Source organism: Eptatretus burgeri, chromosome 1 (genome assembly GCF_056783735.1).
Source record: "Eptatretus burgeri isolate ZD-2024b chromosome 1, Ebu_testis_v1, whole genome shotgun sequence".
NCBI classification, from domain to species: Eukaryota; Metazoa; Chordata; class Myxini; order Myxiniformes; family Myxinidae; genus Eptatretus; species Eptatretus burgeri.
This window is the reverse complement of record NC_140961.1, coordinates 1555641-1582417: the sequence shown is the minus strand read 5'-3', so window position 1 is coordinate 1582417 and position 26777 is coordinate 1555641. Positions and strand designations below refer to the sequence as shown.

The 26777-nt window shown below is 47.6% G+C and overlaps 1 protein-coding gene across 5 annotated transcripts in view; it reads right to left on the bottom strand.

Annotated features, from left to right (window-relative positions):
• The window catches only part of PBDC1 (polysaccharide biosynthesis domain containing 1), a 48694-nt gene that overhangs the window by 9042 nt on the left and 12875 nt on the right, over positions 1-26777 (bottom strand). For 2 of the 5 annotated variants that reach the window (XM_085870426.1, XM_085870449.1), the window contains exons 4-6: positions 25748-25888; positions 18528-18639; positions 15028-15073 (exon numbers count right to left, since the gene is read on the bottom strand). In XM_085870426.1, coding sequence (XP_085726552.1) covers positions 15028-15073; positions 18528-18639; positions 25748-25888 — 299 coding nt within the window. Of the gene's footprint in view, positions 1-14742; positions 14827-15027; positions 15074-18527; positions 18640-25747; positions 25889-26777 lie in introns of all 5 variants that reach the window. The other 3 variants (XM_085870433.1, XM_085870454.1, XM_085870442.1) reach the window with 2 other exon arrangements.

Genomic DNA, 26777 nt, shown 5'->3' with positions numbered 1-26777 from the left:
TGGACCAGTGCGGAGCGCAAGTTGCCACGAGCCCTGGTGTATAAATAAGCAGGAGATAATGCGCCATAACACGAGGTGGGAACGCTCAAGCGGAGCGTCCCACAGAGGTACACGCTGCACATGCAGATCTTTACACGGCTAGGTTAGGGATTTTTCTCCTCACGCATCTATTCTCCTTCTCTCTCTATTCACCCCTATATCCCGTCTTCTGCGGACGCAGAAAGAAGAACGTTATTGACTCGCAATCCCATTTTCCTCTGGCACGACACCACACCCCTCACGTAGCCTACATAGCACCTCCTTACTTCCACACTGTAGACACCAGTATATTTCTCACTACCCCTCCTTAAACGTCCTGGGCCGCGTTGGTCAACCAACAGTGCCCGGTATCTCGAGGGCACTCATCCTCACCTTTCTCTTTCTTTCTTGGCTCTGTAACTGTGTGTGAGTGTGAGTGTGTGTGTGCGTGTGTGTGTGTGTGTGTGTGTGTGTGTGTGTGTGTGCACGCGTGATGGTGCCTGTCTGAGATCGTGTGTGCGTGGGTGATGGTGCCTGTCCTAGATCAAGTAAGATTGTAGAAGATTGTCAGGATAATCCTGCTCTGTGTCCTCTTTTGAAAGTTGCCTTTTGCTGTACCCCACAAATTCCTTGTTATCCCCTGCTGTATATAAAAATACACTCCATTCACTGTGCCACATACCTTTCCTCGCTTGGTTGTGAATAAATGTGTTATATAGAAATGTTCCCAGCTCGTTTTCATGTTTTCTTCCATTGGTCCAGCAAGGCCCGCACCCTAGTTTAACCAGGACGCTATTCCCCAACGAATCTGTTTCCTAGCTGGTACGTGCTTGGCAGTTCCGCTCGGCTGCATCTGATCTGGCAAGGTGATCCGGTTTGAGCAAGTCCGTACCGAGGGTGTGTTCCCCGGTAATTAGATCACGTAACCTTTAGGCAAACGGTATTAATTAGGAGGACCCTAAGTCACGTGGTCGACTTATTAGCGTTCGCGGTCGATTTACGACCCGCCGCGTCAGGAAGTTACTCGTGTGCGACAGCCTGCGATTCTGGAGAGCCTGATGGCAACCCGAGGTATTTCACCCCTCATGGTCTTCATATGTGGTGGTTTCAATTATCACCATGCTAATTGGATATGTGTTGGTACCTCTCTCACCAGCCATGGCACTTCTGCAAAGGACTTCTGTGACTGCATGGGTCTGACTCAATCCATGAATTTTCCTTCCCAGATTTCTCCCAATGGAAAATCTTCCCTTCTGGATTTGGTGACCAACTTCCCCGCCAATGTATCTTGCTCGTCCTCTGCCCCAATTGCCTCATCTGATCATGTGCTTGTGATGGTCAACATCTCTCTGACCTTTCTCAGAAAACAGCCTCAGCAAGTCTAGCATTTCACTCAGGCAAACTGGCAGGGACTGCAAGCAGCCACCACACTTCAGGACTGGTCTCATGTGTCTACTACCCCTGATATTTATTCAGCTTGGAAATTCTTCTACAGAAACCTGCTCTCTCTTATGCACAGATTCATCCCATCTTGCCTTCAGTAATCTTACCCATCCTCCCGCTCTAGGTACTCGGAATCCTGTGGTGAGGCCGTTGCTTTAAAACAACTTGCATTCTCCTCCTGGAAGGTAAATCCAACTTAAGGCAACCACAGATCATTCAACAAAGCCCGCGACGTGTGTGTGTGTGTGTGTGTGTGTGTGTGTGTGTGTGTGTCTGTGTGTGTGTGTGTGTGTGTGTGTGTGTGTGTGTGTGTGTGTGTGTGTGTGTGTGTGTGTATGCGCGCGCGCTCTCAAGAAATCCAGAAAACGACAACTGTCCAGTCTCAAAAAATAGCTTTCAAACTTGTCTCTCTTTCAAAATCAGCTTTCAAACCTCGAAAACCTGGTGGTACCTTGTCAAGTTTGCCTCTGGGATATGGCCCCACTCCATCCCTTCCCTGGCTTCAAATGGCACCACAGCAGACTCTGCTCGTAAAACGGCTGAATGCCTCAATTTTGTATTTGCTTCAAAATATTGTGTCCCGCCCCCCCTTGTTTCTGGCAAGCCTGGACTGACTCTGCAACTGGAATAGAGGGCATCTGCACATGTGTCCTAAAAACCTGCTCTGCTGCTCTTGCAATTCCACTCTCTCCCCTATTCACCTTGTTATTTACCATAGATCATCTTCCATCTGCTTGGAAATCACCCAACAGCACAGCATTACATAAATATACCATCAGAGATGGGGAATCCCCAACCATTGAATGAAAAAGGTCATACATATTCCAGATAATGAGGGAGGTGAATTGGAAACAAGACACCATTTGGTCATCATCTCGAAAAAGTTCCCCAGGGGTGAGGAACGTAGTAACCAAAAATAATTGAAATCAGATAAGCGGTTTTCCATTGATTACAAAAAATTTTTTTCAAGATGGCCGCCCCAGTCGGCCATCTTGGATCCGGCCACGACTGTGCTGTATCACGTGATTGGGTTTTCGTATATCGTGACTCGCCCGCTAGGGGTGGCAAGAATGTACATCCGGACGCGCAATAAAGCGGAGTTGATGCTAACACTCTTGCTTCACGTGTTCCACTGCACCTCGTACACCATAGTTGGCTGACGAGGATGGTTAAAAACGGACATGTGCCCGTTTTTGTCGGAGACGACTTCGAATTGTTTTCGGAGCAATTGGGATGCTATTTCCACGCGAATGATGTGGTCGACGAGAGCAAACAGAAGTCGATCTTGCTCGTTTCGCTTTCGGCGGAGCATTATCGACTACTGAGTGATTTGGTTGCGCCGGACAAGCCCCGTGATGACGCGCTGTCGTTTCGGGACATTGTGCATAAGATCAAAGCACACATGGTGCCGGAGAAGTCATTACAGCTCGCTCGATACCAGTTTGATCGCTTCTCGAAAGGTGCAGAGGAGCGCGTCGCTGATTTCGTGGCGCGGATTAAGCATTCTTCCTTGGCCTGCAAGTTCACGGCGGGGGAGCATCCAGCTCGGCTCAGAGATCGTTTTATTGCTGGTTTACAGGATGCGAAGATGGTTTCGGCGGTTCTACGGCTGAAGGTTGAAGCCATTACATTCGACTCGGCGGTCAGCACGGCTACAGCGGTCGAGCAGACTCGCGGAGATGTTCGGGCCATCACCGGCCACGCGGGGTCGCGGGTACCCCGGGACGCGCGCACGACCTTCGGTGCGGGTCGGACGTCTCCGCGCGGCCGCACGTGCGACGAGGTGACCCCGCGGACGTGTTTGGGATGCGGAGGTCGACACCTGCGCCGTGCGTGCCCGTATAAAGGCACCATGTGTTTAAATTGTCACAAGTTGGGTCATCTGAAGCGTGTGTGCCGTGGGGCGCCGGCCACCGTTAAGGTCATGGACGGCGATGGGTGAGGCGACCCGGGGCGGAACCGGCGGCCGTTGTTGAGCCTGTTTTCAATTGGCCCGGCGGCGGCGCACCCGATGACGATGGAAATCGAAGTGAACAAAACGCCGATCACGTTCCAGGTCGATACGGTAGCGGCTGTGTCGATCATCGGCGAACAGACCGCGCATAGACTCAACGGCCTGAAGCTTATCAGGTCAAACCTCATGCTGTTTACGTACACCCGCGAGAAGATAACGCCAGTCGGGATGGCAGACGTGTCTGTGCGGTACCAAGGCCAGGTCGCCACGCTTCCGTTGTACGTCGTGCGGGGGAGGGGCCCGTCTCTCCTCGGCCGAGATTGGCTGTCCCGCATCAGGCTAGACTGGGCCGCAGTTCACCTGGTGCAACCCGTGCCGAGCCGATGGGAGGATCAGTTGGAGAAGATTCTTCAAAGACATCAAGGTTTGTTTTGCGACGACCTTGGGAAACTCAAGGGCGTGGAGGCAAAGCTCTTCCTGAAGGAGGGGGTGGTTCCTCGTTTTTGTAAACCACGTCCGGTGCCATATGCCCTGCGGGACAAGGTCAAGGGTGAACTGGATAGGCTGGAGGCCTGTGGAGTGATCGAACGGGTGTCGTACTCAGATTGGGCCACCCCGGTTGTCACGGTGCTGAAACGGAATGGAGACGTCCGATTGTGCGGGTACTTCAAATCCACGGTTAACCCGGGGCTCAGCGTGGAGCAATATCCACTGCCGTCAATTGATGAAATATATGCGCGATTGGCGGGGAGTAGATACTTCACGAAGCTAGACCTGCGTGATGCATATTTTCACCTAGCGATGGATCCCGGGAGTAGCGAGCTTTTGATAATCAACACGTGTCAAGGGCTCTATCGATATACCCGACTCTGTTTTGGGATTGCTTCAGCCCCAGCCTTGAGGCAGAAAGCCATGGATCAGGTTTGCATTGGCCTGCCCGCTCAGACCTACCTGGACGATGTGCTCATTGCGGGGAAAACGGCGGACGAGCACCTTGCGAACATTGCCCAAGTGCTGACAAAGCTAGAAGCGTGCGGCCTGCACTTGAACAGGGACAAGTGCGCGTTCTTCAAGCAACGCTTGGAATACCTCGGGCACATCATCACGCCGGAGGGGCTGTTGAAAGGTCCTTGGAAGGTGGAGGCGATTCAACACATGCCACCGCCTCGCGACAAGACGCAGCTGCACTCGTTCATTGGTATGGCCCAGTATTACCAAAGGTTCGTGCGTGGGCTCAGCTCACAACTTGTGCCGTTAACACGGTTGCTCACGAAGGACGAGCGCTGGGCTTGGAGGCCTGCACACCAGGCGTCGTTCGACCGCGTCAAGCGGCTGCTCACAGAGGATACAGTCCTCGTGCACTACGAGCCTGCGCGTCCGCTCTTATTGGCATGCGACAGCTCTGCATGTGGCATCGGGGCAGTGCTCTCCCACAGGATGGACGATGGTTCCGAGCGGCCTGTTTGTTTTGCATCCCGGACCCTGTCCGCAGCAGAGCGGGAATATGCCCAGATCGAGCGCGAGGCTCTCAGCCTTGTCTGGGGTGTGCGGAGGTTTCATCAATACCTGCTGGGGTGGCATTTCACTTTGCAGACGGATCACAAACCGCTTCAATTCACCCTGAGACCCGAACGCGGTGTACCGGTGGTAGCGGCCGCGCGAATACAGCGGTGGTGTCTGTTTCTTGGTGCTTACAATTATGATATTCAGTTCCGAAGCACCGAGAAGCATGCTAACTGCGACGGGCTCTCACGCTTGCCGTGTGCGGAGGGTCCAGCTGCGTCTGAGGCGGCCGACCGGGTCGATGTGTTCGCGCTGGGCCAGGTCCAAAGCGGGCTGATCACGGCCAGACAGTTCACGGTGGAATCGGCTCGTGATCCGGTGCTCGCCCGTGTCGTCCAGGCGATTTCTACGGGGAATTGGAGCGATCTACCTCCGACACCGGCATTTAAACCTTTCACGTCGCGTGCATCGGAGCTGTCGTTGGTCCAACGGTGCATTATGTGGGGAATGAGGATGGTGATTCCACTGAAGTTCAGGCAGCGGTGTTTGGAAGAACTGCATGACAGTCACCTTGGCGTCGTGAAGACCAAGAGTCTTGCTCGTAGCCTGTTGTGGTGGCCGGGGTTGGACAAAGACATTGAGCAGTTGGTTAAGCGTTGCGCCACGTGTCAAACAGATGCTGATAACCCGCGTCGAGCTTCGGGACTATGGTCTACCCCAGCCAGAGCCTGGCAGAGGGTCCATGTAGATTTTGCGGGGCCGTTTAATGGCAAAATGGTTTTGATTGTGATCGATGCATTCTCTAAATGGCCGGAGGTTGTAGTAATGCAGCATACATCAGCAAACATTACAGTAGAGAAACTGCAGACGATATTTGCTAATAAAGGATTACCGGAGATCCTGGTCTCTGATAACGGTCCGCAGTTCATCGCAGGTGTATTTGATGAGTTTATGCGTCAAAAAGGTATTCGACATCTAAGGTCCACACCGTATCATCCTGAGACGAATGGGCAGGCTGAGTCGTTTGTTAAGATGCTGAAACGGGCTTTGCGCAGGGGGGGTGTTGCACCTGTGCAGACAGTGGTCGGTGTCTTTTTGCTCCTTTACAGGAACGCGATTCATCCTGTCACGGGTGATTCGCCTGCCGTTCGTCTCTATGGACGGGCATTGCGGTCCAGACTGGATTTGCTGAGACCTGGAGGGTCGGGGAGTGGGGCGGTGTCGCGTCCGACGCTGCTGCGCAGTTTCGATGTGGGGCAGCGGGTAATGGTGCGCGGTTATTTCCACAATTCCAAATGGGTACCGGCTGTGGTCTCGGTGGTACTGGGGCCGGCGAATTGCATGGTGCGGACTGATGGTGGGGAGGTGTGGAAGCGGCACGTGGACCAAATGCATGATCGCTGTTCAGCGTCACCCCCTCCCCCACCCCCCCGGGCCGAACGATGTGGGACCCCCACCTGTAGTGTCGCCGTGGCCAGACGTTGTATCGCCAGGGCCGGATGTGTCGATGCCCAGGGGGTCTTCGCCTGATTCTGTCCTGCCCGGGGACGTCGGGCAGGCTGGTCGGCCGGGGGCGGTTGTTTTTGCGGATGGCGCGAGTCCGGCGAGGGTGTCACCTCGACCGAGCCGGGAGGCGTCTGAGCCTGGGCTGTCTGGCGGCGCTGCCCGTCCGAGGCGGGTCAGGGTGCGGCCGCCGTACTTGGAGGATTATGAGTGTTGATTGGTTTCGGGTGGTCATGTTATGATTGTCCTTTCATCATTTGACTTGTCATTTTACGAGGGGAGGAGTGTGCTGTATCACGTGATTGGGTTTTCGTATATCATGACTCGCCCGCGAGGGGTGGCAGGAATGTACATCAGGACGCGCAATAAAGCGGAGTTGATGCTAACACTCTTGCTTCACGTGTTCCACTGCACCTCGTACACCATAACGCCCAAAATCAATAGGGTTCTTCCTTTTCAGGTGGTACATGTGTGACTCAAATTTCAAATCGATATGGCAAAAAAAAACATTTTTTTCAAGATGGCCGCCCCAGTCGGCCATCTTGGATCCGGCCACGCCCAAAATCAATAGGGTTCTTCCTTTTCAGGTGGTACATGTGTGACCCAAATTTCAAATCGATATGGCGAAAAAAACATTTTTTTCAAGATGGCCGCCCCATGTCGGCCATCTTGGATCCGGCCATGCCCAAAATCAACAGGGTTCTTCCTTTTCAAGTGGTTCATGTGTGACCCAAATTTCAAATCGATATGGCAAACAGTTTATGAGTTATCGCACTCACAGCTATAAATGTTGACGCCCGGACGGACGGACGGACAGCCGGACGCCCTGGGTGACAACAATATCCCCCTTCCGCCACGCGGCAGGGGATAAAAACGTGGAAAAATGAATCCCCTTAACGACAGACCAATTAGGTTACTTCCAATTATCAGCAAGGTCATGGAATCCATCATCACAGCTGACGTAAAACCATTCCTTTTCTCCAACAGACTCATCTCAGATCAACAATTTGGATTCAGACCTTCTCACTCCACTTTGGACATGCTGCTTCTACTCTCCCACCAATGGATGGAGGTCCTCAATCCATCCATCCATCAATTGGGACCACACTCTGTGCAGAGCATTGGTGCTGCCAAAGCAGTCTCCTTGGCTGCTGGGCACAATCCTGGACGGGTCGCCACTCCGACACAGGTTACCAGCAAGCTGGCACTCATTTTGTTAACCTCAGAAGGATGACAGGCAGAGTCAACCCCACCTGGTATTAGTTCAACAGCAGAGTGGGATTTGAACTCAGGATCCTGGGATCCCAAGCCCACCACCCTAACCATTAAGCCAACACCAGGCATAGATCCTCAATGCCAGACAAGTCAAAGCAATCGCCCTCGATTATCTCGAGCTTTTGATACAGTCTGGCTGGCATCCTGCCTTGCTCTCCAAACTGTCTGCCTGTGGAATCCAAGGCCAACTCAACTGTTAGATTACCGACTTTCTCCACTCCCGCAAGCAACGTGTGGCTCTCAACGGAACCATTTCATCTCTTCTCCCTGTCATGGCTAGAGTACCCCAAGGCAGTGTTCTCGGCCCCATTTTATTCCTAATCTTCATCAATGATCTAACTTACTCTGTGGAAAAATCCTCTTTATCTCTTTGCTGATGACTCAACACTCTGCTGTGATATCCCTGATCCCTCTGACAGACAGGCAGCAACCTCTTCCCTCTCTTTGGACATCAAAAAAAATATCACAAGCTGGTCAAACACTTGGAATATGTCTTTCATTCCTGAGAAATCCATCTCCCCTCTACCCTCTCCTCCATCCCTCCAAAAGGACCATACCACAAAGCCTCCCATCTACTTTCTCAACAACCCTCTCAAAGAAGTTCTGCCACTGAAACTTTTGGGTTTCACTCTCAGCCATTATCTCTCTTGGGCAAGCCACATTTCAAAGTTGGCCTCCAAAGCCACATCACTAGCATCTGCAGGACGCACACGGTCCACCAGCAACACCCTCCTAGTGAAACTGCCTAAATCCAGAGCCATTGCTAAACTCCACTCATTTATTCCTCTTTTTCCCCACCAGTGTAACCACCTTCTACACTCTCTTCAATCTCATTCTTCCCTCCAGGTCTTCAACTTGGCATCCTCCATTGTGCAAAGTCCTTCCTTGGCACACCGGAGTTCATATCCACCTACAAGGCTTTCATCCACAGGTTTATTGAGTACTGCTCCCCCTTCTGGGCTGGCTCCTCAGTTTCACATCTTGCTTAACTTGACGCCATAGAAACAAAGGCTTTCAAAATCATTAGAATCTCTCACGATGAAGCCAAGTCTATGGGCTTATCACTTCACCATCGCCTACAGGTCGACGGTCTCTCTGTCTTCTTCTGCCTCATTTCTGGTCTTGCACCCCCTACCCTCTCCATGCTTTATCCCCCCCCACCCCCAAAGGTATCTGCAAGATGCACACGGTCCACCAGCAAATCCCTCCTTGTGAAACTGCCTGAATCCAGAACCATTGCTCAGCTCCACTCATTAATTCCTATTTTTTCCCCAACTGTGGAAAGAACCACCTTCTACACTCTTCAATCTTATTATTCCCTCCAGGTCTTCAAGACAGCTGTTCACCATCATCTCTCAAGTCATCCCCCCATCCAAAACCATGATCTTTTCTACACCTGTTGAACCACCCCTCAACCCTCCCAAAATTTTGCTTATGTATCCATGTTGGCCACCCCTTGCAATACATTGTGTTCCCCCCTACCTCTCATCGTTACCTGCATCCAGTGTTTGTCCGTCTCCATCTACTCTTTCCCTCTGCCCTGTTGTGGGTGTTTCCCCTTTCTCCTGCTGTTGTCTTTATGATGTTGTGTCCTGATCTGTTGTGTGTCCTAGCTCTTCCACGAGCCTTGACCATGTATGAAATAATAATAATAAAAATAATAATCACAATAATTAAAGGTTTTTGAACGACTCTCGTACTTTCCATTTCACGACCAGATGGCATCAAAGTGTGGCAACAAGAAGCAACTTGTACAAGGGATGACAATGCTGATGCGAGCGTTATTGTGCAGCATTGGTTTACGTTCCATATATACATTGCGTATGCAAAATGGCAGAGGTTTTGGATCACATCACTTCCCAGAGCACTCTGGGAACCAATGATGCCATATTTGTTGCGTCACTTTTCTCTCCGTGCTCAGTAAGGCACTTAAGAGGGAATTTCCTCCTGCCCCTGGATGTCAACCTACGGGGTTTGTCCTTGATGTATCCTTTAAGAGTTCAAATGCTGAGCGTCAAGCAAGGAAGCAACACGTACTATTTTTGAAATCCTTGTCTCCACCAGCCCTAACCTGTATTCTCCATATCCCCCCTTTGTGATGTGTTGATATGAAAATTAGAACATAGTATTAAATATTATTATTCATATTCCACCCAATATTCCCTGAACCTCCTTTTCTTCCCCTCATCTGTAAGAAGAACCAATGTGCAGCTGCAGTACCCACCAGACAAACCAGCATTATTAATAACTAATTATATAATGATGTAGCGAATGGATATTTACAGACAAGGCAAACAATGTTGTGGTGCATTGGCAAATCCATGGCGATCGGTGCAGTGTTCACTAATCTCACTCAATCCCGTCACCTCACCCAATTGGAAGAATTCGGCTTTAATGCTATCCATGTCAAACTTCCTTAGCTTCCACAAATGGAACTGAAAAGGTTCTCTTTGTACCCTCATGTCCTTATCCTTCATGTCGTTTTTACATCCATGACCTGCAACGTGTGCACAACAAAAAAACAAAAAAGTTTTAGCGACGAAAAAGGAGGTTATTGTTTTCACCCCTTTCTGTCTATTTGTCAGTGTACAGGCTATATCGTAAAGCAGTGGACGGATTCGTACGAAACTTGGTGAACACGTTGTGTGTGTGTGTGTGTGACAAGGAAGAATTGATTCAATTTTGGTGAAGATCCGAATCCAGGTCTCGCTAGGAGAATTATTTAATTGTTAAAGTGATTCTTCACTGTTGAGAGATCGGGCCAAAAACGATATAGCACTGTATAGCATGATATTTCAAACATGTATCGGGCCCGATATGTTCTCGTGGATCAGGCATTACGTGGCGGAGGTATGCGCTCTACCGAGTGCCCTTCTCGTTTGTCATGTTTACTCCATCACAGATAGAGATAACTGCTGGGTTTGTTTAGTGCAAAGTGAGCGAGTGCCGGTCAAACACAATATTGCTCGGTTGAGGCTTAAGTTGCAAACGTGCAAAATCCAATCTCAGCCGTGCAGTTAATCAAAGGATGGGTCACTTCACGTATACTCTTCACAAAAGATTAACCAACTCTCTGGAAATGATAAATCAACGAGGGACTCAGTTAAGGACCCTCTTCATCAAGAGTTTTCAAATCATGACTATCAATGAAAGAAACTCGATCGGGAAATTTAGTGTGTGACACCTCACGTTACATTTTCCGTCACATGGACTAAAGAAACCCGGAAAGTCACGCGCAAATCACGTCCCTCGCAGAATATACTGTACATCCACGTCTGCAAGCGACTAATGTCAACACCCTCCGTGAATTGGGCACCCATGTGGTCCAAGCCAGTGTAGGAATGGCTAGGCATCATTTAACATGTGATGAGTTAGCTCACACCGTCGGGATGGTTCAATGGCGGACTCGGAAAGCTCCTGCTTCCCGATACAATGGTCATCGCAGTGTCATTTCTCGGGAACTGATAAGGTACAATAATAACAATTCATGGAGAGAACTCGGTGAGGTTACCCAAGGGTCACAACCACTCATGAGGATCATTTTCTTGTTAACCTTGCCAGAGGGAACCACTTTGCAAAAGCATATCTCCAGACTTACCTGCAAAAAAAACAATCAACCATCAAATTTAGTCAGATGGTATAGAACAGGCTTTTATGTCAGTATAGTATTGTTGCGGGGCTGAGTATCGGTGGCGAGCATGACCACTAGGGGGAGCAGTAGAGTCAGCTCCACCGAACACCCGGAATTTATAGGTCATCACCCCGGATAACTCCGGAGCAGACGGGTCACTTAAAGGACCGTGGTCGCCAATACTTCGACGGCGTGGGGTAGGGTTAATTGCCTAATTTCAATATACCTAAATACCCACGCAGTCTAACTACCGGGGAACCACACCCTCGGCCGACTCTGTCCGATCCGAGTTGCAGGTAACGACTCGGATCCGGTGTAACCGAGCAGAGTTACCAGAGCCGCGCCGGACCAAATGAACAATTTACCCTCGCTATCTCTCAATACACAGCGTGCCAAGCCAATGAAAGAAACACAGAAACGAGCTGGTACATTCAACAAGAGGGGATATTTATTTACAACAATAATCGGGGAGGGGAACACAGAGCAGAGTTATCATGAATAAAGAAAGGTATCAAATATACAAGCAATTCCTTGAACAATTCTACTTAGAGACAGGGCCCACGGATACACACATGCACACACAAATACCCAGAAAGAGATGGACCTCGAGGTCTTTATTGCCCCTTCAGCTCGGAGGGAAGACGAGCTGAGGGAAGAGAACGTGTTGGCTACCTGGCCGCGATTGCGCGGCTCGACGTCCGCGCCTCCCCGGAGCACCAGTTGCCAAAGAATGGACCAGGGCAGCCGAACCCAGAGGAGGCGAGACAAGGTGATCTCCCGTAATGAGATGGTCGACTGCTTGTCATAATGCGCCAGACGAGACGCCTCGGATGCGCGGGATGCAGTCGGCCGCAGACCCAGACAGAAGCGCACTTGAGCAGACAGGACCCAATCTTCAATCTATTCCCATCGTTTCTCTTTTTGGGGCACAGTCCGCTCCCCGTCGCCTGCTCTCATTGGGTGGACGGTGTGTCGAAGCTCCGCCTTCTTGCAAAGGACCTCCCCGGCTCTGGTCCGTGCATCGCCCATTGGGCGGAAAATTATGCATACCCTTATTTGGCGCGCAGCCAGAACGAAACGCTCCGTGCCCATATTTGGGCCAAGCCAGATCGAAATGCTTCGTGACCATATTTGGTGCGAAATCCACACCACCTGGGGCATGGAATTCCACACACGCACGCATGCCGGCGAGCGCGCAAAGAGCGCGGACAATGCCGCGAGCAGAGGGTTGTTGTTGTCGTTGTTGTTGTTGGTGATGTAAAAATCCTAACTATAAAATAATTCACAGCGCACGCACAATTCATCACCCATTAAACATAGGACGGGACCCTACCTAGAAACACATACTTACCGATATAACTGATCTATAAGGACTCTAGCTATTGTGTGCGATGGGTTCCAGATTCGTAACAGTATGAGGTCAGGACCACTGCTCCAGATCTCTCAACCACAGCACAGGAGAGCATACATGCAACGAGCAACACATCACAACTTGAGGGTGAATCCATGGTGCCACGTTGTTTTCACCACGACTCGACTTCAATGATGGGTGGGATAGAGTATGGAGATGTGTCATTAGGCAGCAGGATGGGTTTGGTGGGGACAGCTTGATGACATGGGGTGGCATTAAAATTGGCTGAAGAACTGATATTGAAATCACTCAGAGGGATGCTTTAACTGGTGTTCAATAAAGGGATGACAGTGTTACACCTGTAGTCTTTGCTCTGACCCAACAGCAAGGCCCCATCCTCATGGACAATAACACCCATCCACACCATGCATGTTGCTGACATTGTACTTCCAAACATCTCTCTACATCGTACGATTTCCACACTTGAATCTGATTGAACATGCTTGGTGGGACATCCTAAGGAGGAGTCCACGCATAGTTTTTCATCAACTGGAAGTGGGTGTGATCGAAAAATGGCGCGACACTCCACATTGAGAACAGGATCATCTGATTTTGACATTGAGAAGATGCGCACAAGCTCATATTGGGGTCAATCAGTGGTCACTCATGTTATTAAAGCCATTTATCACGATGAAAATGTGTCCGTGTCATTTTCAGAGCGGCATCGTTGCCAATTTGCACTCTCATTTCAAACAGGCAGGTTGTTTTCACATAAAGCTGAACTTTGGCTTCCAGTGACATCATCTTTGGTTATGGAGTTTACAGATCACTGTGCTGCATCTCTTCAACCAGATGACAAACACAAAGCCTCAAAACCCATGTTGGTTAATGTTTTATGAACAGGAAAATAAAAAGCCATAAATACCATAAGGTATGTAATTGAAAGATCCTCATTGTTGATTACGACGTGATGCATTTCATGCTGAGATGGCATTATTCAAACATTGATGATCACACACTTCACTCGATTCCCATTACATCAACCTCCCAGAAACTCGGTTTAATGAAATGTGTAGAGGCCTCAACAACAACAAAAACAACTAAAAAACAACCATCATTTGGTCAGGCTTTTATACTTTTGGCATTTTTCAGCAAGTTGGATAACAAGTTCACCCAGATATATTTAAATACAAGCTGGATCACCTCATCAAGACCAGGTTACTTAGACTTTGGTAAATCCATCAAGAAGATTGCCGTTTAAATCTGGAGCAAACATTAACCGGAGGGTGCATCATGACAATGATGGGCCAAATGACCTCATTTCAATTTCCTCAATCCACCTAGATACAACAATACAGCAGCTAAAAACGAAGCATCATACAAATACCTTGGAGTGGAAGAGGGCTGCCAAATATGTCACAAATGAAGGCGCAAAACAATTACCAAAGAATACCTGCGTAGAACGAGGCTGATCCTGAAAACATACCTCACTCTTCCCAAGGAACAAAATCAAAGCCATAAACCAACTAGCAGCACCAGTGTTCCAAATGAGCTGTGGAATAGTAAACTGGCCACAAGCAGAAATCAATAAACGAGATATCAGAACAAGGAAACTCCTTGCTATCCACAAAATATTCCACAAGAATCGATGCATCCCGAGAATGCACCAGCCGAGGAAAGGAGGAGGTGGCGGGCTGATGGCGCTCAATCAAGCGCACAGAGCGACAACTGTAGGATCAGCAGAGTATATGAAAAGTTCAATAGACTACCAAATAAAATTTGTACACAAGCCAGAAAAGGCATCTCTCGCTCACCTTTCAAAAAACAGGTGCGAATAGAAGATGTCACACATGAAACCGAAACAGCAACAAATACAGCCCCAACGACTGCAACAACAACAAAAAAATACAAGACGAAATACCACCAGATGTACAGTGACAACGGGGAGAAACACAAACAAGCATGGAGATATTAAAAAAAAGGAGTTGGACAGATTGGGTTATACAAAGAAGGATCACTGGAATGGCTAACAAGAGGTCAGCTCAATTGGGAAGGAGAACGAACCATTATAAATACTCGAGACCAAGGACGCTACAACAATGGCTTGAAGAAGATAGCGAGACTGGGTCAATCAGGCAAGTGTAGGTTCTGCAAGGTAGGAACAGAAAGTTGAGCCACCTCCTATCAGGATGTAAAAAAACTCATGTCAGAGCAGCTGTACACACAAAGCCAACAGGTATGGAGAATAATCTACTGATACGTCTACAAAAGTCTCAATATCCCAGTCCCACAAAACTCATGGAAACACAAACCAAAAACGATTGTTGAAAACAAGGAGGTAACACTCACGTACGACCTGATGATGCCGTCCAGCATGGACATGGAAAACAAAGCACTGCGACCAGACATAGTACTCAGATACAAAAAGGAAAAGAAAGCATTGTTAATTGAGGTTTCAGTACACAACGATTTTGGTCTCAATAACGTGGAAATCAAGAAAATGACCAAATATCAAGACCTCAAGAATGAAGTGAAAAGATCCTTTTTAGCTGAAGAATGCTGAAATTGGACCAGTGATAATGGAGCAATGGGAATGATAAAGAAGAACCTTACGAAGATCCGACAAACCATCCCTGGGAATATGATCACACACTAACCACAGATGGAGGCTGTCCGGGACTCAGGGACAATCCTGAAAAGATCCCTTGGAACAAAACTGAGAATTTAAAAAAATTAAAAAATAACTTCACAACGAAGCCCATGAATCACAATCCTTCACTAAAACGACGATGGATACTTCAAGTTCTGGGAGAACTTCCTCCCACTTTCTGAAACCCACAAATGGAGATAACAACCAAGAAGGAATATTGTGCCAAATATCCTGTTGTACATTCCACAGTTATGTAAGGTTAGTTGGGTTCCTCTTGTTCTTCTCTGCTTCCAGGTAATCCCATGTGGCCTTGATGGCACTCAGGTCTGGACTCTGGGGTGGCCATTCTAATACTCAGACAGCATACCAAACAATATCTGGAAAACCTTGTTCTGCAAATACTGTTTTACTGCAGTAAACCGTTAAATATTGAATATTGCCATTTTGACCAATCGCAGGCAACCTCTAATGTACCGATTTCGTGATTGTGGGTTTAGTGTTGACCAATCGTGGTGTTTGAGCTGAATTGTGATGGTTATCTCCCACCACACTCCTTTTGTTGTTTATCCTGTACAGTTAATGACAGTGAAGCGGAGAAAAGATAAGAAGTGATTATTAACAGTTTTGAGTTTAGACATAGAATTCGACTCCACACATAATTGTGAATTAGTGGGGCCGCTGCAGTGCAGGTGGTAACTGGGACAAGCAGTGAATGTACAGTATGGTACTGTGCTGTACCTATCTCCACGTCAACACTGCGTTTGGTGGAATCGTAATCAACTCCTTCGTCTTCAGTTATTATTACCTTTAATGATTTTTAACCATGGCTTCCAAGAGAACTGTTGCTAGTGGTGAAACAAGTGAAAAAAACGTCGATGAAAGTGATGTATTTGACTCAGAAAGTGAAGGTTTTGGATAAACTCGGTCGGGTTAAGAGTGCATTTGTTTTATTTATTCGGTGGTTGAGGAGGCAGAAGAATTTATAAGAGAAACACATTGACAGATTACAAAAGTTATTTTATTTAAAGAGATTGCGGTAATAGGGGGAGGAATGGTGGGGGCTTTGAGGCTGGCTGGATGGTCAAGAGGTATACCACACTTGCCTTTAAGCCATGTCGCCTGGGTTTGAATCCTGACCCAGCGACGTTTCTGGTGTTTCTCGGGCAGGGTGACCGATTCATCAATGCGTGTACCGTCCCTCGGATGGACGTTAAACTACGCGTCCCATCTGCCGGCATTAGTTAGTGAATGTTTAAGACCCCAGAGTCCTTTGCGAAGAGTGGACGAGTTATCTTTTTGAAGAGTAGGGTCATGTATATAAATGCTGCACAGGCCTGGTTGCCAATAATTATCATTATACTAAGAAAGAGAAGATATAACTTGTGTTGCTTCATGTTACCAGAAAAAGCAAGAGGGAGGCATGTCAGTTATTCCATGAAAACACCCTGAGAGGCCAAAGCAAAGTCATCGATTTGTTCGGTGACGTGTCACAACGATTGAAAGCGACCAGAAGCATTGCTGATAAAATTCGTACTGGTCGTTCTTGCTCCTCTGCAGATTTAACGAATTCTGAAAATGTTCTTGCAGTTGTTGGAAGAAGCCCCCAAATAAATAATTGAGAAAAATTAGTCAAGAAGCGGGAGTGAGCCATTCTTCTGTTGCAATAATTTTAAAGCAAACAAATACCACCATATAAGGTTACCTTTGTTCAAGCTCTGCATGGAGATGATACCGACCGACATATGGAATTTTATGAGTGGGAAATGCAGAGACGATGTGGAACCAACATTATCTGACATCATCTTCAGTGATGACGCCTCATTCCATTTGACCGGGACAGTCAACCGACCGTCATGATTGCCGATATTGGAGCAATGAGAATCCTAAATGGACTGATGAAGCTCTTCTTCTCAATATGATCCTAGATTTATGGTGTCGTGTGCTATTCTTGGGGACATTCAGTTAGGCCCGTATTTTTTTATGAAGATAATGTTTCCAGAACTAGCTACCACACAATGCTAAAAGAGGTTTTGGTTCCTCATTTGGACGAGTAGATTAGGACGGGTGGCAGAGGTGGTGGTGGTCACGTGATTTCGTTGTCCTTCGCAGTTCGGAGATCTGCAGTCATGATTTCATTCTTTTTTCATGTGCCATTTTTTTTCCAAATGAGACGTTGATTCTTGAGTAGCTTTATGGGGTTGTAATTGAAGGTAGTCACGTGGGGACACGGACTATGTTGGCATAGCATTTTTTTGAAAATGCCTTACAGTAACAGGCGATAATGAGTGAGTATGTACATTTTCGCTCATGAGCTAAAAAGTATAACGATCCAGAGTCATGTATACCAAGTGCAATATAGCTGAGTTTCGTGGACCATTGACACTTCATCTCGGAGGAGATAAAACACTTAGCTCCATTATAGTAAAAAAAAAAACCTGCCTTCGCTGGTCTGTTCTGTGGTAGGCACATGATAGCACTGGACCGATCATGTTCGGTGATGCATCTCGTGCTGCATGGCTAATACTCGGCGGCCTCAGCTGCACTTTTTAACCCCCCCCCCACCCCCCTAATTTTTGCTCATTCGCTCATGATAGCGAACTAGAAAGAATAGCGATCCAGAGTCATGTATACCAAGTACAATATACCTGAGCTTCGTATACATGGTACAATATACCATGTATACAAGTACAATATACCTATACCTGAGGACCATTTACGCTTCGTTGAGGAGGAGATAATAAACACTTAGGTCCATTATAGGACAGATGGTATGCCTTAAGCGCAAATTAAAAAAGGATGGTTTCGACAGGATGGGGCACCACCACATTATGCCACTGCTGTCCTAACTGCCTGGATTAAATCATACCTTTGAGGTGGATAGGACGCCATGGCCCGGTAGAACGGCCCCATCAGAGTCCAGATCTAACGCCGCTTGCCTTTATCCTATTGGGATACCTGAAATCCGTGCGGTATCTCATTCCTACAACGTTTTGACACCTTGCAAAATTTTTGTTAAAGCCAAAGCTTAACGATCATGTCTGCAAAGCAAACCGAGGGCTGTACTGATGAGGAATGATTCATGAATGGAATGGCAAGATCAAGCAGCTTGCATCATTTTCTGGCTTTGATGAAAATCACCATGACAACATCAGTATGGACGAGAATAGAGTACGTTTGCATTTAAAAAAAAAACTCTTACCAAAAATCGTATTCTCTTCAGAGTACTCGGCGGTGGCATTGAGTCGCAGCAAAGTTCCAAAGTTGAATTCAGCAACTTTACCATCAAAGAGCAAGCAAAACGCACGCCATTTCTGGTGATGAAATTGAAGGGCATCATATCTGAACATGTGATCAACAGTTGCTAACTCGTTAAGGCCACTTAAAATTGTCAAACCTACAATCATTTCACAAAATGTTTCAATGACTTGTTTTTTAAACCAATTCAGCATGTAGCATAAAACTGAAGTGGATTGGGACAACCTCTCCAGCAAATATCCTTGGACAATTAATTATAAGTGCCAACAAATTGGCACATCATACGAAGTTTGGTCACCTAATCAAGGTCAAGTCAGTTTGACTTTAATATAACATAAAACTCCACCCCTCTCCCAGCCGAGGTCGTGACGTGTTCCAGTTTGAGCCAGTGTGAGATGAGAGACGGGCCAACGTTACGTGACGTACAACTCTAAGTCACTGAAAGCACCGTTATTTTATACTTTTACATAAATTTGATTTAGAATTGAGAGTATTTATTGCGACGACCTTCCGTGTGTGAAAATAATGCGGTAGATCAAATTTCGGGGGATATTGGGAAAGGGGGTTGGAAAAGTAACAAACAAACAATATATTGTAATGGTCGCGCAGATTTGGACTAGTGTCATGATCTCATTCCTGATGAACCAGTGTTACAGTGGACCGTGGGGTTGAATCTTCCACCTGAACAATCACCAATTTAGCAAAGGGCTGTCTAATTACAGAAACCATGCTTCATCCTCCAGGAAAGCCAACAGCTCCTTGAAATGAATGTATTGAGTAAGCATGAAATAATTATTGTGTTTATCGATATGTCAGTGATATTGTTGATGATTCGGCGGCACTTAACAGCACCGCCGTCTCAGGGGTTATAACGCCGGCTAGTTCGGCACAGGTCTCGGGTCACGCACCTCAGATCACGATACCAAAGTACACCTGGGCAGTACCAGTTGGGGATATAGACCCCGGCTACAGACTGGGTTTGATCAGAGACCGAGCGAAGTCTGCCAGTCCGTAACCAGTTTGGTTTGAAATACAAATCGAGCGATTGTTCCTCAGCGCGACACAAACAGATTCAAGGTGGCAACTTTCGTATGAATCAGCCAGATTTATTGGGGACACATCGGGGAACACGACACAAGCAAAGCATTCACAAATGTTATAATTAATATATAACCCGCTCTTACCTCGGGAGCTACGGATACGGGTTTCGAAGGGAGCACGACCAAAATAATCCTTAGGCCTGGACAACATGCAGACAAGACACGGAGTACTTGGTGGTGCCTCATGAACGAGAGGAAAAGTGTCGAAGGCACGAATGCGGCTCGTGATTCGGTGTCGGATTCGAGTGCCCAGCTCGAGCATGCAGCGTGGCAAAATGGCACTCGTACTCCTATCGGCATCGCTTGCGCATGCCGCGTGGCAAGATGGCGGCGACATGCTCCTTTTGTCGGCACCGCTCACACATCAGCCTCGGCGCGTCCAGCCGCCGTAAGGTCGACGGCACAAGAGCGAAAGATCTATGGTGTGTTCCAGCTGGTTTCTCACAAGGTCCAGTATGCGAAACCAGGCCTGGCCTGTACACCAGACCAGGCCAAATCTGGGTGTTGGACTGGACTCCGCAGGTGGATCGACGGGATCAAAAGACGTGTCGAGCTGTCCAAGGAGTAAGGACAGTCAGAGGCCCCCTGGCTGAACTCAGGATGAACCTGTGGATCACCTGCAGGCTGGATTCATGGCCGAGGAGGGAACAGCCGGCCAAGCCACTCCTCATAAAGCAGATCCAGACAGACACAAGCAGTCCTTCCTTGCCTTTCGGGGCGGGCCTTTTCCGACCACCCCGGGGACACGTGATTGGTCCATCGTTCGAGTTTGCCACAGCTATCCGCCAATGGGTTGCTGGCACGTCTTGCTGACTGATTCTGTCAGGGCGCTGGGTCGGGGCTGGTTAGGAGGAAGAAAGGAAGAAGACGCCTCTCGGTACACCACCACTGTATGAACAATGGACAGCCTGCTGCATCCCCTGACACACATGTCACGCCGATTACCAAACAACCTGGCTAAACATGCATTTAAGGGGGGATTTGGGCTAATCCTATATTTAATAACCCACTAAGGGCCCATTTCCGCAACAATATGTCGAATTAGAAGACATCCACCCATCACGATGTCTGGAATCATCACCCTTTTGACCACATTTTTCTGTTTTACACTCTGGAAATCCATCATCAGTGATATTTTAGCAGTTTGCTCGGCCTTGATGCAGTGGCTGGGGGTAAAAGCCATGACCACCATGCCTCCTACTAACAGCCCTGTTTGGTGAGGTCGGGAAGGGCTTGGCCTATCCACGAACGGGCCCACAGTCGAATGGTGAATGAGAGGGGAGAGGCGAGGCGCTTCATGGGTGACCTGAGTGGCCCGAGGCCATAAAGATGGAGTGAGAGGAGAAACTTGAATTCCCTTGAGGAGCTGAGTGCTTTGCACACTCGTGCGAAAGCCAGAGCCATGCCCCACCCACCCCTCTCCTCCAGAGCAGATGCCAGGAACGCTGCAGGACATTTTCCTGCCAGAAAAGTCAAGACCCTGAGCCTGCTGCGGTGCCCTGCTGGACACCGCATGGTATTTCTGTCTTGTCCTTCCAGCTCATTTTCTCTCGTGGTGTGTCTGACTGGGCCCTAAGGCTTAGATAATTAAGGCCACCATTCGTTGTTTGGTCCGTGGCACGAGTAGCGGTTGGGTTCGGGTTTTCAGTTTTATTGGATTCGCTATATATGCAAGATATCCCTTATTGTCGGGTTTTTCTGTGTATGTGTGTGTGTGTGTGTGTGTGTGTGTGTGTGTGTGTGTGTGTGTGTGTGTGTGTGTGTGTGTGTGTGTGTCTGCAACGCGAGGCTCCACAGCACGAACCAGCGAACTGATTTCGATGAAACTTTGCCAAGTGGAATATATACTGGGAATGTGCGCGTTTGAATTTTGTTGCCCAGCAACCACCTGTTGCTGTGTAACGACCGAAAAACCGCGTACAGTATTTTCAATACTTGTCCTTCAGTTTTGAATGTAGAGAAACGAGACTTCGGAATTAAACACTTCGAGGTATTTAGAAAATTTTACTCGAGCCGATTTTTGATTGAGGTTTTATTTTTCAAATGGTAGTCCTTCAAAAATCGGGTGTCTATTTACCGTAATTTAAGGTGTGTATACAGTGTTGGTAAGGAACGACACCGTCGTTCCACCTTCGATCTCTCCTCGATCCAAACATTATTGACCAAAGTGAAAAGGATCCAAAATAAATGGAATCACCGGCATTTCTGTCTTTGTGGATTTCTAATAATATAATATGTTTATTTATTTACCGAAAACGATTCCACGACCCACACTCCACCTCCAATTATTTATTTATTTACCGAAAATGATTCTACGACCCACACTCCGCTTTCAATTATTTATTTATTTACCGAAAATGATTCCACGACCCACACTCCGCTTCCAATTATTTATTTATTTACCGAAAATGATTCCACGACCCACACACCACATCCAATTATTTATTATTTAACGTGGGAGTGGCGTAGGAAAGTGGGCGTGGCTTATGAAAAATATTGTGTGGCTCAGGTGTGGTCAAACAGGAGCATTGAGAGAAGTTTATCAGGTTTTGTGTGTGTGTGTGTGTGTGTGTGTGTGTGTGTGTGTGTGTGTGTGTGTGTGTGTGTGTGTGTGTGTGTGTGTGTGTGTGTGTGTGTGTGTGTGTGTGTGTGTGTCTGCAATGCGAGGCTCCACAGCACAAACCAGAAAACCGATTATTTTGCAAATGGTAGTCCTTCAAAAATAGGGTGTCTATTTACCGTCATTTTTTATGACGAGTGCCAGTTGGCAAAATACGCAATAGGAATAATCTTGCCAGGCAGAGGAACAATTGTATGTGAACCAATACGTCTTGGCAATGAATCTTCGTTGGTGGATCGGTCAGAATGAAAAGCATCGTATACAGCTCTTCGATCCTAGTGAATCCCTCGTCGCCTACTGGCTTGTTACATCTATTTATTACGTACTGGTTTTTGCTTGCCTTCATTGTGTTCACTTCCCAATGAACCTTTATTGATTTGTAAAAAACATACCTGGTCTCAGGGATGAATTCTGGCTGTCGTGGTGATGGTCTATTTAATAGTGATGAGAAAAGACCTGTGAAGGGATTAATTGGATGTGGTTCTCAACACCGCATAGAAAAGACCATGTTGCACGCAAGGCTCACTCGCCCTAATTAAAATTGTGCGGTTTTTCCAAAACATGAAGACACATGATTGCTGATCGGTGTAACACTGGGCAGATTTAGGATTTCCAATCTGTATGGTATTGTGGTCTTGAACGTGTAATCTGGCAAGAAAGACCCCAAATCCGTCCACCATTACAGTCACATTCATGCGACTTGCCAGACTCACACTGGGCAACTAGACGGACCAGACGACCACAACAATATCTAAAATGCAAAGCATTGCGCTACTGATCAAAAATATACTCGAAGTATGTGTTTTTGAAGATTAATGACAAAAAGATGACAAAAAACTTATTGGCAGGTTGAGCCACATAAGATCTGCAGCTAACTGCAGGTGCCATGTAAACCTGTACCAACCTGTTTCATGGTCGGGTTGTCGGCGACTCAACCGTCTCCACCGCCAGGTTTTCCAGTGAAGACGGTGTATGGATATGGACACCAAGCACGATTCAATACAACACCTGTCAAAGGGCTCAGGAGCTCTTTGTGAGCCAACGGCCATCAATATCTCGAGCCCAACTGTGTTTGCGGATGTCCTCCTACAGTTGCATACCCCTTTCTAGGAGGTTGGTGGCAGGATTTGCACTCCGGTCACCGTAAAACCCTTCACTCCGCAAAACAAAAGAAAAACGCAAAGAAATCTGAAAACCCACTCTGTGGGAGTACCGCCTGTGCAGCTGCCCTTCACAAAGCAGCTCACCGGATGATGAGATAGGGGCAAAGCCTTCGGGACCAACACTCTTTGATGATGGGAGGAAAAACACGGGGTAACCATCCCAGGTTGGATTGCGGTAGAGTGTGTCAGGGTTGTGTTGAGGTGTCGTCCACCTGACGGCGGTTTCCTTGCGTTAGCCTGGGGTGGTTCCTTCGGGTGGGTGCCTGGAATGTCCTATCCCGAAGAGAGGATGATCACCTGTCTCTGTTATCATCTGAGCTCAAGCGTTTGGACATGAGTATTGCAGCACTCTCTGAGGTTCGGAGACTGGATTGCGGCGAGATCATGACGGGTGGTTACACGTACTGTTGGTCTGGTCGCTCCGAAGGTTACCATGCCCAAGGAGTTGCTTTAGCTGTGTCCAATAAACTGACTCCAATGATAATTGAGGTAACACCGGTCAACGAGCGTATTATGAGACTAAGGATTCGTCACTCCTTAGGTGTCATTTCCCTGTTCTCTGTTTATGCTCTGATGGAGGCGAGTGATCTCACCGTGAAGGATGCATTCTACGCCACGTTCGAGTCTGTGGTTGATCAGTGCCCCAGACGAGATACACTTCTAGTCTTGGGGGATTTCAATGCATCGACTGGAACTGATAGGGATGGTTATGAGATGTGTGTTGGTCTCCATGAGTCTGGAACTGTGAACCTGTGCTGGTCAGCATTCTATTCCGTGAAATTGGGATGCCCTCTGGAGGATTCTTGGTCTTCATGGGGTGCCACAAAAGCTGATCGATCGGATGTCTGGACTATACTCTGGTACTGAGAGTTCTGTGCAATGTGGTGATACCATCTCCAATTTATTTTGAGTTGTTACTGGAGTTCATCAGGGGTGTGTACAGCCTCCCCCCTCCCCCAACCACACTTTTCAGCACTTGAATGGACTGCGTTGTGGGGAGGATGTCGGAGAGATCAAATAGTTTGGGAATGTCAACATTCATTTCGCAAATGATGCAGTCATCTTTGTGGAGACTGGATATACTCTTGGGGCCACTCAAGGTGCTGAATGAGGAGTCGGAGCCGCTGGGATTATGGGATTCCTGGGTCAAAACTAAGATCCAGGCTTTCAATGATATATTCGATGCTGCTAGTTTGTCTGTACCTGTTTGTGGTGAGGATGTCGAGGTCATGGAGAGATTCACTTACCTTGGCTGTGATATTCATGTCTCTGCTGGCTGTGAGCCAGAGGTCAATGGACGTCTGGGTTGGGCCTGGGGAGTCATGGATTCACTAGATCATGGGGTGAGCACTGTCCGTACCTGTGCGGGAGAGCGAAAGTCCGAGTCTTCAGGTCGTTGGTGCTTCCAGTCTTGCTCTACGGATGTGAGGCTTGGACTCTGACCAGGGATCTGAGACAGAGACTTAATTGCTTTGGTACCAGGTCTCTTCGGAGAATCCTTGGCTATCACTGATCGGACTTCGTGTCCAAGGAGCGGTTACTGAGAGAGAGAGAGACTCAAATGAGATTTGTTTCCTGCATAGTCAGCGAGTGTCAGCTGCAGCTTTATGGACATGCGGCTCGTTTTCCTGATGCTGATCCTGCTCACCAGATTCTCTCAGTGAGGGAGCCTCGTGAATAGAGGAGGCCAATGGGCCGACCACATTCATCGTGGTTGCAGCAGGTTTATCGGCATCTCAAGGAGATGGGGATGGGCCAGGCATCTGCCTGGGGGATGGCCAGACGGAGACCCCTGGAGTACTGGTGGAAAGTGGATTCAGCAACATGCTGCTCTGGCGCATGCTCCCGTACCTGACCTGACGACAAAACTGAGCTACATGAGCATACAAGGATTATTTGAAATTGGTGCATTAAATGCGTTTAGTGAGAAACTTGATAGGAGACATAGCAATAGTGCAACCGCCCTTGCTGGAGGAATCTACCCATCATGTTCTGTCGATCAGTGTCAACTGTGCAGTGAAAGCTAGTGGAAACTTTCTGAAATATCTCTGAATATGCTGCATCGTTGGATTGTTATGATGGTACATACACGCATGCTTGGTGGTCAGCCACACACATATACTGACCATTAACCAATTACCTCATAGGAACAGATGCTTAGAAAACAAATTACAACAGAAAAATAGTACAATTTCAGCACAAATCTCAAAGGTGTTGAAAAATAAGAACAAAGCAGACAGTGTAAAAATCATGCAAAGTTGCATTATTGTCAAAAACACACCTTTTTGCTTGACTCAGACTTGAGATCTTCTGGATTTAGGATCGCGATCATCATGGTGGGGAAGGAGCGACGGAATTCATTGTAAATTTCATCGTCATGTTCAGTGAGATGCAGGAACTCTGGTTCCGCAGAGCTGATGAGCTAGTTGGTACATGGAGGGTAAGATGCCAGGGGTCAGAAGATTGAAGGTAGACTGGTAATAACATTATAAACGGCATGAACGAGTAAAATGCAGAATCTTCATATACGGTCATTTGATGGGAAAATCCTAATGGAGATGAATAATGTTCCATCAATGGGGCTCCATTTACCAATACAACACCACGGTCAAGAAAAGGATGCAACTATGGAGCATTCTCAAATAATGTCATCAGTTTATGTGGTGCCATCCTGGAGGAGTTGGCCTTGTGTGGATCCCAAACTATCCCAAAGCAGCTGCATGAGCTGGTCGATGAAATCACGAAAAACATAAAAGGTTGATACCTGTCATTGTTTCTGGAATGGGAATGGTATCATGTTTTGTTGTGCACCGTTATGTATTTGTCTGTTATTAATTTCTTTACCAATTCAAAAAGACTTGGAACAAATTTTTATCTCTTTTTTTTATATTTATTTTGGATCTAAAGTTTGGAATGGAGCTGCCACACATCTCACGCATACATACACACAAATAAACGAGACAACACAGGACTGTTAAACGAGACAACAACACAGCCACTGAGCTTGGGGGAGGTGCCGTCACTTCCTGGGGCACTCTGAGCACCAGCCAGTGTATAGAAACTTAAAAAAAAAATTACAAGGCGCAGGGAGGTGAAATTTGCTGCACATGATGTGCAACGCACACAGAGTAAAACGAGCGTTCGTCTACATCCGAAGGATGTCGAATAAATAAAGATAAACCAATGTCACCTGCAGGGTGACCCGTATCTTGCCAAAAGGTGACCACGTGTGACTTCTTTAAGGTCACACTGAGGTGAACAGAGCTGCTATCCACCAGGAGCGACTCCTTGAGGAATATCTGCCTCCGAGA